Below are 10759 nucleotides of genomic sequence, written 5' to 3' on the forward strand. Positions count from 1 at the left end.
AAAAACAAATGAACACACTGTACACAGATCACCAAACGTTTTTGTCTTTTATTATAAATTCACAATTTAATATATTTCATAACAAAATATTTTGTCTGGTCAACACTTCTTCCTGTTCAATCCAAGCAAGAGTACAACATGAAAATTGATATTAGTAAAGAAATGAACTAATTTCTTAATAACATAATTTAAATGACAAATGTTCATCAGATTATTACTTTCTTGGTTAATTTCTATTTTAGTGTGTATTTTCTCTATGAGCACTGTCTCTGGTGTTTTAAATAGTTCACTATAAAGTGTTACCAGTATGAATTCCTCTTCCTGTAATACCAGTGGAATGTTACACCAATAATAAACCAGTTATTCAACTTTGGGTCTTTTATATTTACTAGCTAGTTGCTGAATATGACACGCCCTCACAGTTTAAAAAGACATACCCATCTTAGCATCAACACACCCTACAACGCATCTTATTCAGAGCATACAAAATCATCCATCTTATCATTACAGGTAATTTTTTTAAATCTTCTTTTTAAAACAGTTTTGCTTTTATTTAACTTTAACTATATTTAATATATTATTTTCTTTACTAGTCATTAGTAAACACCCTACTTCTATAAATTATATTATTAATATATAAATATTTGTATAAATTTGCCATAAAAGCCTTGCTGTGTGTCTTTCTTGTTATCAGAGATGGAGGCCAGACTGATTGCGGTGGTTTTGTTTGTTTGCTCTGTTTGTCATTTCACTGAAGCCCAGCTACCGGCACCAACAGCACTCAATGTAAGAAAAACACAGCATTAGCATCACTGGACTTAAATCAGGCTATGTTGTGTAACTCAAATTTAACAAACTCAATATATCTTATTTTGATTTACTGATTGTCAGTATAAGCTATATTTATTTTAAAAGATATGAAATTGGTCAGGTCATGAACAGGACGGAAGGGTTAACGATGGTTCATTTTCTTTCTTATGATCTTCAGACCACCATCACTCGTACCACTTGTGGCAGCTCTAAGCTGTGTGTGTCGACTCCGGGTAATTGCGATCCTTCAGGAAACTCCAGCTGTTTTTTCAGCTCTACTCAGCTCAGTAGTACAGTACTGACTGTGGAAATCTCCGGCAGTACTTCAGGATACGTGGCACTGGGACTCATAGCCACTACCAACCTAACCCAGCCACTAAATCAGGTAGCATTATTAACTCACAAACACATTTTATTGGTTGACAAATTTAGAAACAATAATAAAAGTTTATGAATAAATAATAAATGACTGATATTAAATATATTTACTGGTTTTGCAGTCAGTACAAAGTGTTGCAAGTTGTGTACCTATAATATGTGCATGATTTATTGTACACTGAGACTGAACAATAATGTCATACACAATAATGTCAGTCATTTAAATTACAATATATTCATATTTCACAGTATTTACATCAGTCCTGGGTTTTAAAATTAAACCTTTATTCTGTCTATAATGTCTTGTATCAGATACTTTCTGATCCTCTGCCTACACTCGCACAGTCTTTTTGCTTTGCTCTTCAGTATATTTAATTCTGTTTCAAGGTTTGGTTCAATGTCTTATGACAACTGAATGTTAGTAACAAAACAAATATGACCAAAATTGCTTTGTTATTGACAAACATTTCAGCTTTGACTGTTTTAGTTGCTAATTTAATTCAAGCTAATTTAGTTTCCTTTAATTTATCTCTTTCAAGATGTATATCTAATAGAAATGTCTGAGCCATTCACTATCAAAATCAATTCAGGAACAATGTTTCATGTCAAAAACAAGTCAGGAACAGAACATTTAAAAATTTTCAAATATTTTGTATGATGATTTTGTAATAGGTGTTCAGTAGTTAATTTTTTTAAATCACATTTCAAAATTGAATTCCTTAAAAATTACCACAATCAGACAAGTGGTAAACTGTGTGAGAAACTGTTATTTGTATAGTATACGCATTGATGAAATCGTAGTGCTTATCTTCAAATCATCCACCGAAACAGTGTTTACTCTTCTGTTTTAAAAAATTTGACCTCCACAAAGGTTTTGAAAATATCTCCGCCCACTCACACTCACACACACACACATGCAAACACGCACGCATGCACACATGCACAAAAAAAAGCTCCTGAGCAAACCTAGGCCTAGTTGGCAACAGTAGGTCATAAACTGTCAAACAACTTACCTGACAATGAGCTGGAACTACTGCTTTCGATTCCACAGATTTTTTGTTTGCCCGGATCTTTTCTGAAATCTCCATTCTCAGTGAAGTTTATAAAACCAAAAACTTTTTCACACTTTTAAAAAAGTATTGGCACCCTCAGCTTCGTTTCTGACCATGGGCAACCATTTAAGTAAAAGTTTGTTCCCCATTGTTTTCACTTAACTGCATAAGACAATGAGAATATGCTGCTAAACCTGTTCGAATAAGGATTTTACTTCCTTGTCCAAATCATCCCTTCTACTGAGCTACTATTTTATTGATTTCTTTTCTGTTTAGGGAGTCAGTGCTGTGTTTGTCTGCGGCAACAACAACAACAGTTTCTTCTTCCAGACAGCTACTCAAAACGGCGCACAGTTGACTCCTGTTAATACGGTAAGATGTGAGTGATGGACACTGAAAGAGTTCGTTAATACTAACAACCTAATCTAACTCAAAATTTGCAATAATTCTAACAATTCAATAAGAGACTTCATTGAATTTCATATTGAAGGCAGTTCCTACAGACAATAACCAAACTTACAGCTGCTAACAGTAACCATTTATAAATGTAATCTGGGCAAGGGTAAAGTAGATAGTATATGACAGACTGCACCTAAAAGGTAGTTACACAAGAAAACATAAGAACTTGTAGTACACTTTCACAGGTTGATTGATAAAACAAGAGCAGAGAAATAATTTCAAGTTCACCATTCCACAATTTTATTAAAAATGATGTTGTCATGTACAAACCCTAAACCCACTATGAGTAAGACAGAAAATGCAGGTTTATCATTCACCATAAAAGCTAGGCCTCAATGGGCAGTCTCAGTGTCATAGTAGATTGTAAAGTAGGAAAAAATATAACAAGTTGAGCAAATAAATTTGGCTGCTGGGAAGGGAGGACTTACCAACGGGAACCTTTAGTCTCTTACCATACCACGCATGCCCGTGTCCCAAGGTCGCACACATACACATGCACACTGCAAAAGGTGAGTAACAAAGTTAATTATTGCAATTAAACCACACCCATGCCCTCCGGTGTCACCAACACCTCATCTACATGTCCACTCCACCTAATATGTAAGGATTAGACTACAGTTGGTTTGTTCAAGAAAATATGCACAAGTAAGCAAATACAGCAACACAAAATAAGACAAAAAACTTACACAAATCATCAAAATAATGTACGATTTACCCCTGGATAATAACAGGAGTCAAACCTGAATTCAACTAGTCAATTAGACAAACAACAAAATCCAAAATATACTCTAACCTAAGGCAAAAGAGCAGGGGCAATCCCCTGTAACAAACGAACAATATACATAATAAATTGAGTTGAAATAAATATTTTATTTTGACTGATTTGGCAAACAAATCACTACAGTAATTTATTTTGACAATATTTGTCAAAAGTTTATGTTACATCAAATACTGATGGAGATGAGTGTCTAACCAATATTCTATCTCTGTCCTTCTGTGTCTGTCTCTTTTTTTTTAGAGCACCATAAATATAACTAGTATTCAGGGTTCAGTAATGGCAAACCAGAGTCTTGTTCAGTGTACCTTCAACATCACCTTCAATTCTACTTTCACTCAGCTGCCTTTCAACGTCACTATCCTTAATGGAACCACAAATGGTGAGTTTTTACATTTCTCGTGCTTCTTACCAATTCCTTAAAGCCTTTCTTATGACTTCTTTTTTATGTAAAATCCAACAAAAACCACATTTACATTCACATTTAACATTTACATTTGCAGGTTTTTTGGATTTGATTAATACCAATATCAATAAATATCTAGAAAAATATGCATTTGGCTACACCTATATTTACACCTATCAGTCATTGAGTCCAAATCAGTGTGAAATCGATACTATTGGTTAGTTTACTATTTAGTGTGGATTCACATTGCATATAACAAGTAAAAAAGTAAACAAACAGACTAACAAACAAAAAATTCCACATGGCCATTGGGGAACTTTTTATTCATTGGTCAGAAATACAGCAATAAGAAAGTAAAACAAAAAAAGTTAAACAAACTTGTGCTCTTAGAAATCACAAAATCCCCTGAGCATGGAGAACATTAAATAACTAGATAAATGACTAGATAATTATATAAATAACTAGTTTAAAACATTTCGTGTATTTCATCCAGCGTTTTCTTCATCAGTCCAAATCTCCAGAACACATGCCATTACTGCAGTGCTACAGCTCTCTCCTTTGATTCAGTTTAAGCCTCGAAGCTCAGTTTAGCAGCTCTACAGTTACAGCATCTACATAAAAATGTTTCATCCAAAAAACACACGGCATGTTTGATTCAATTCCTGCAGTTGTGTCAAGTCAAGTCGCTTTCTCTCTAGACTTTGCGTTGAGACACAAGGGCTTAAATACACAGACTAATTAAGGGAGGAACTGAAAATAGGTGAGAGTAATAATGAAACACTAGTAAGACAACCAGAAAAGACATGAACCAAAACAAAACACACATGGCAATACAAGCAAAACAGCCTAAAAGCCATGACGCACGCTGAGATTTCAAGGGGAATACGTGAGACAGAGAATATTCAATTCAATCTGGAGAGCAAGTCAGACTAGTTACTTAGCTGATACTAACTAGGACTGGTAAGAGCGTTGTTTTGTTACATTTTGTGTATTGCATCCAACAGTCATTGTAAATCTTTGTAAATCAAGCATTTTAACTCAATTCAATTCAAATACATCTAATACTTATCATATGATTTTCTCTCAAAAAATAGTGATTATAGAGATAGTGGCAGGGGTTCAACCAAAAGTGAGGTTCATTAAAGATTCTCCATTCCATTCCTACAGGAACAGCCCTGGGAAATCTGACTACAATATTTAGCTCCGGACCATTAGACCTGGCAAATCCCAAGAGCAATATTCCAGTGGTAGTGGTAATGGAGTTTATTATTCACAATCAGCATCACTCTTCCTAACTCTCCTGTTTAACTACACAGTTATGTCTCATTGAGTTATGTTAATGACACTGATCATACTTGAATTAATGTTGGTTTGTTTTCTCTCTTTTAATCTTCAGCTCAACATCACGCGTGACGGATGTGGCAGCTCTAAGCTGTGTTTCTCAAACGCATCTGGTTGCAATCCTGCAGGAAACTCCAGCTGCTTTTTCAGCTCAGTTCAAACGAAAAGTCAAAATTTCTCCTTTGAGCTCAGTGGCACGAAAGCGGGATATGTGGCACTGGGACTGATGAAACAGGTAAAGAATGAACAATGTAGATATTAATGTAAATACAATATTCTACAGTGTGTTTTCTCTCCTGTTTTCATATATATATATATATATATATATATATATATATATATATATATATATATATATGTATATATATATATATATATATATATATTTTCTTTTTTTTTTTTCTTTTTTTTTTTTTTTAGAACTCTACTGTTGTGTTTATCTGCGGCAATGACACCACTGGCGGCAATTTCTTCTTTCAAACTGCTATTAAAAATGGCACAAGTCTGACCCTTACAAATGTGGTAAGACTCAAAACTATGAACCCGATCTTGTATAAAATTAACAATAAAAGGTGGGACTGAACACAAGTTTATCTTTTTTCTCTTTTCTCAGACCACTGTATACAACAATCAAGGTGTAGTATCAAAAAACCAGACTCTTATTCAGTGTATCTTCAACACCACCACCACTTTGAACTTCAGCACCAAAGCTGATGACACTAAGTACCAAGTCACCATCATGAGTGGAACCACCAACGGTGAGTTTTTACAGTTACATTCTACTTATTCATATTAAATTATAGCTTATATTACAGCTTCAGTTTTGTGAAATCCAATAAAATCCAGCATAATCAACAGAATCAGAATCAGAATAATCTCTGTTGTGGACATTTGACCATTACACCCATGTGTGGCTTTTCCCCAAACACAAAGTTGGAAGCACATAATTGTATAGAATGTCTTTGTATGCTGTAGCATTACAATTTCCCTTCGCTGGAACTAAGAGGCCCAAACCTGTTCCAGCATGACAATGCCCCTGTCCACAAAGCGAGCTCCATGAAGACATGGTGTTTTAAGGTTAGAGTGGAATAACTTGAGTGTCCTGCACAGAGCCCTGACCTCAACACCACTGAACACCTTTGGGATGAACAGGAACGCTGACTGCACCCCAGGCCTCCTCGCCCAACATCAGTCAGAATGAGCACAAATCCCCACAGCCACACTCCAAAATCTAGTGGAAAGCCTTCCCAGGAGAGTGGAGGTTAATACAGCAACAAAGGGGGACTAAATCTGGAATGGGATGTTCAACAAGCACATATGAGTGTGATGGTCAATTGTCCACAAACCTTTGGCCATATAATGTACATCAGGCTTTAATTCTCTTGGTGGATCCAGACTCACATTCCTCATTCTTGAAACCACACACCTTTCTTATTAGTTTAACAGTAATTACTAACTAATGTAATATTTATTAATTAAATAATAAGTCAGGAGTTCAAGGCTGCTTTCATACTTTGAGGGTTTTTTCCTCATCTACCAGCAAATGTTTTACATTTAATCCTACAGGAAGCAAGTGCTTTTAAAAGGGTTTTTTTTTAAAAAAAGTTTTAAACTTTTTAAAACAGCCATCAAGTGCTTTGTTAACTCTCAGACAAACAGGTTGCAGGTGACCAATTTACTTAGAAGTCATTCATATTTGATGAGTTTTCCTTTTCAAAAAAAATTGGTGATGAAAGTTATTGTGAATGTTTAGACTGAATGTCTATCATAGGGGTGTCCAATCTTATCCACAAAGGGCTGATGTGGGTGCAGGTTTTCTTTCCAATCAAGCAGGAGCCACACCTGATTCCACCTGTTTAATCAATTGGTCTTGGATTTCAATAGACTATCAGATGTGTCTTCTGCTTGGTTGGAATGAAAACCTGCATTTACACTGGCCCTTTCTGGATAAGAATGGACACCCCTGGTCTATCGCCATGTTCACTTAGTTCCTCATCTAACATTTGCTCTTAAGATGGCAGCAGGAATTCAGCCTTTTCAGTAAAGTTTCTTCACTCCAATCCCACAGGAACTCAACTGGGAGATCCAGCTGTACTATATGACTCCAAAACGGCAATAGACCTGTCTGATCCTACTGCCCTGAATCCAAGCAGCAGCAATGCTGTAAGCCTCTGCACTAATGGTAGGTTTTACTATTGAAGTGTAAAAGCACAACAATAATCCATCAGATTTTCAGTTTGAAGAGATTATCAAAAATCTATACTGTATATGTATGATCAGCTATTTAATCTATTTAGTAAATCTTTTTTTGTAAAAGATTTTAACTCTCTCTCTCTCTGTCTCTTTCTCAGTGTTGGCTGTGATGCTCAGCGCTCTGACTCTCCGCCTCCTATAAAACCCTGCCTTGTTACTTTTAATATAATTCTCAGAGTCTATAAATGTGTGCTAGAGTAATAGGCTGATTGGTGCCTGTGTGTTTGTACATATATGAAGCTATACTTAATTGGCTGAACATGAGAACACATCTGTGATATGTAATTGTCACTTCATTATTTTTTTAACAGTCAAAATAAGATGTTAATTTACACTCCCATACACATTCTACTTTTACATATAATTTATTCAGAGAGCAAATGCACTGAATAGAGTCTAGTTTATGATCATTTTAGTTTATATTTTTGTTTTAGATAATACATCTGGGTTATTGTAGGTTGTTTCCCTCTAAAACATTTCTATTTGTTTTTCTCTTTTGTTGATTGCTATCACATTAAAAGTAGAAAAATATCTAAGATGGTTTATCTTGATTTCTTTTTTTTACATCACAAACTGCTATTTTAACAGGTGTGTGTAGACCTTTTATATTCACCAGTTAGAGTAGTTATTGTCACCACCCTGAAGCTAATTATTTTCTTATAACGGCATATTCTTTAGTGTTTAATTCTTTTAATGCAGCAGTATTCTCACTTTTTTCTCTCTCTTAATGTTAATAAGATAAAAAAGCTTGTTACTGAGAACCTGTAGTAGATAAATTAAAAAAAAAGTAGATAAATTGTGACAGTAAGTTGATTCTGGACTGGTCAGAGTAAAATGATCACAAATGTGGGTCAGAGAGATCACGTGGAATAAATCTGGCTACTTACATTGTGTATAACCAAAATATTCATCCATTCAGGGCATGTTTGATATCACTTTAATCCATGTTACATGGTGAATAACATGGTGAATTCAACAGTATCATGCAGGTTCAAGAAATAACATTTATGGAATGTTTTTATATTCTGCTGTTTGGGATAAACACTATATTCATTAATTAATTCAATTAATACATTTTTTTTAAAACCTAGTTGTGTTTATGTTAAACATTCAGTGTGTTTCTCTCGTCTAGATTGCTGACTGTATTGTTTTCCCAGGAAAGCATGTGTATTTACATGTACATTCTTAGTTAATCACATGATAAACTGACCATGCTCACCCTTGATTTGTAAGTAGTAAGTCTTATTTTAGTAAATATATCTCCACCTTTTAGTCAACAAGTCTACAAATTTTATATCTGCTTTAGGTTTAACAGTGGCAAATCCCTTACTATTCAGCATCACTTAATTTATCCAATCCATAAACAGGTACTCTAATTACAGTCAAGAAAACAAATAACATAGTTCACTTATACATTACAATATTGAGAAGAAAAAATGCGACCTGACTGGTTGAAAAAAAAAGCTTGATGTCATTCAGTGCATTTGTAAAAAATTTTTAAAAACTTGTCTCTCTTTCTCTCTGTCTCTTTCTCTTAAAAAAAAAAAAAAAAAATCAGTCAGCAGCACTTTTGAATCCTGTAGGATTACATGTAAAATGTGTGCTGGCAGCTGAGAAAATACACTAGTGTAAAAGCGGCCTTAATTGTTTTATATGTATTTTTGGCCTAACTGTTCAGTCCTGGATTGACCCCTTCTCTCTGCCTTTCCTTTGACCAACAGTGTTGCCTAAACACACTCTGGACAAAGAATGAGTGTTGTGTTTTTACAACAGCTACAAATTTTAAATATCAATGGGACTTCTTTTTGAAACCTGCACCTAGAAATCACTATAACGATCTGCATTGCTATTTCCTGTCTACTACAGATTTCCTTATCATTGTATTTATACATTGTCATATGTGGTCCATTTTAGCTACACAATCTTCATTGGAATGCTGCTGGAGTTTCTTTGAGTGAGCTAATGTTTGGAAACATTACTGCAAAACCACTTGCAACAGTATGCATGTTTTATGAATATCGAGTGTCACAATAGATTGATTAAGATGGACAGTTTTTATTACTAAGTCTAGTATCACCACCTGGAATTCTGATATGTGACACACCTGTAAACAGGTGGCCTCAAATAACACACCTGACCTGCACACCCAGACATTCAGGATCATCTGAATAATAGTGGGTTCACATCTTTGTTGTCTATTTATTGTGCTGAAGAAATGTTTGAAGGACACACCCTTAAACAAACCCAACATACCCATCTCAAACATTCAAACTAAACCTCTTCAATCCATACATGAGGTGTAGTCCATGAACAAGGTATAGAACAAGTTATTGTATATTAAAAAGTGTGAAATATTAATTTCAATATTTAATATTTAATATGTCATGACATTTTTTTTAATGTGTCATCACTCACGTTCCTGAGACTCTTTCTGTTCCACAGGCTAAACAAAAATGTAGAAAAAACTCTAAAAAACTTCTAAAACTTCTAAAATGTAGAAGTTTTAGCAACATAATTAACATAAAATTAAATCATACCAAATGCACAGCCAGCGCCTTTGATCTGAAGCTAGGACTGTTAAATATTAGATCTCTTACATCTAAAGAGCTAATTGTTAATGAAACAATTTTCATTGTTTAACAGAAACGTGGATCAAACCAAATGAGTATGTAGCATTAAATGAAGCTAGTCCTGCCGGATACAGTTACATACATCAGCCCTGTCTAACTGGCAGAGCAGGACGTGTCGCAGTTATTTATAATGATAACCTAGGTGTCACACAAAAACCGAGTCAGAAATTCAAAGTGTTTAAGTTCTTTATACTAACATAACATACGTAGCAACAAAAAATAAGTCTACCCAGACGATTCCCCTAATTATTATTTACAGACCCCCGGGCCCATATTCTGAATTCCTTTGTGAATTTGTGGATTTCGTCTCTAACCTAGTTGTTTCATTAGACAAAGCATTAATTGTTGGAGACTTTAATATTCATTTTGATAACCCTGAAGACCCTCTGAGAACAGAGGTTGTGTCCATTCTAGATTCAGTAGGCGGTAATCAGAACTTAATAGGACCCACTTATCTTGATCTAATATCAACATTCGAATTAAATATAGAAAATACAGTCATATTTCCACAGTCTGAAGCCATCTCAGATCATTATCTCATTTAAAATGTGTCTTAGCCATAATATAAGCACCTTACCATGGTACCGCCGTACATTCATGTTAGCTACTGCACAGAGTTTATCAATAATCTCCCAGAGTTATCAACTACAATTGG

General features: G+C 34.6%; 1 protein-coding gene across 2 annotated transcripts; it reads left to right on the plus strand.

Annotated features, from left to right (window-relative positions):
* The first annotated feature begins 414 nt into the window (after nt 1–414).
* LOC113540681 (putative ferric-chelate reductase 1) lies at nt 415–8010 on the plus strand. 2 transcript variants are annotated; one of them, XM_026937317.3, is made up of 11 exons: nt 415–510; nt 695–786; nt 989–1195; nt 2517–2612; nt 3718–3856; nt 5048–5133; nt 5277–5456; nt 5642–5743; nt 5835–5979; nt 7290–7403; nt 7573–8010. In XM_026937317.3, the coding sequence occupies exons 2-11, from the start codon at nt 697–699 to the stop codon at nt 7614–7616; spliced, it is 1203 nt and encodes a 400-aa protein (XP_026793118.3). In that variant the 5' UTR covers nt 415–510; nt 695–696; the 3' UTR covers nt 7617–8010. The 2 variants fall into 2 exon arrangements, with proteins under 2 accessions (XP_026793118.3, XP_034159092.2); XM_034303201.2 differs by having other exon boundaries at nt 5048–5127.
* Nucleotides 8011–10759: the final 2749 nt, after the last annotated feature.

The sequence above is a fragment of the Pangasianodon hypophthalmus genome, chromosome 4 (genome assembly GCF_027358585.1).
Source record: "Pangasianodon hypophthalmus isolate fPanHyp1 chromosome 4, fPanHyp1.pri, whole genome shotgun sequence".
Classification (NCBI taxonomy): Eukaryota; Metazoa; Chordata; class Actinopteri; order Siluriformes; family Pangasiidae; genus Pangasianodon; species Pangasianodon hypophthalmus.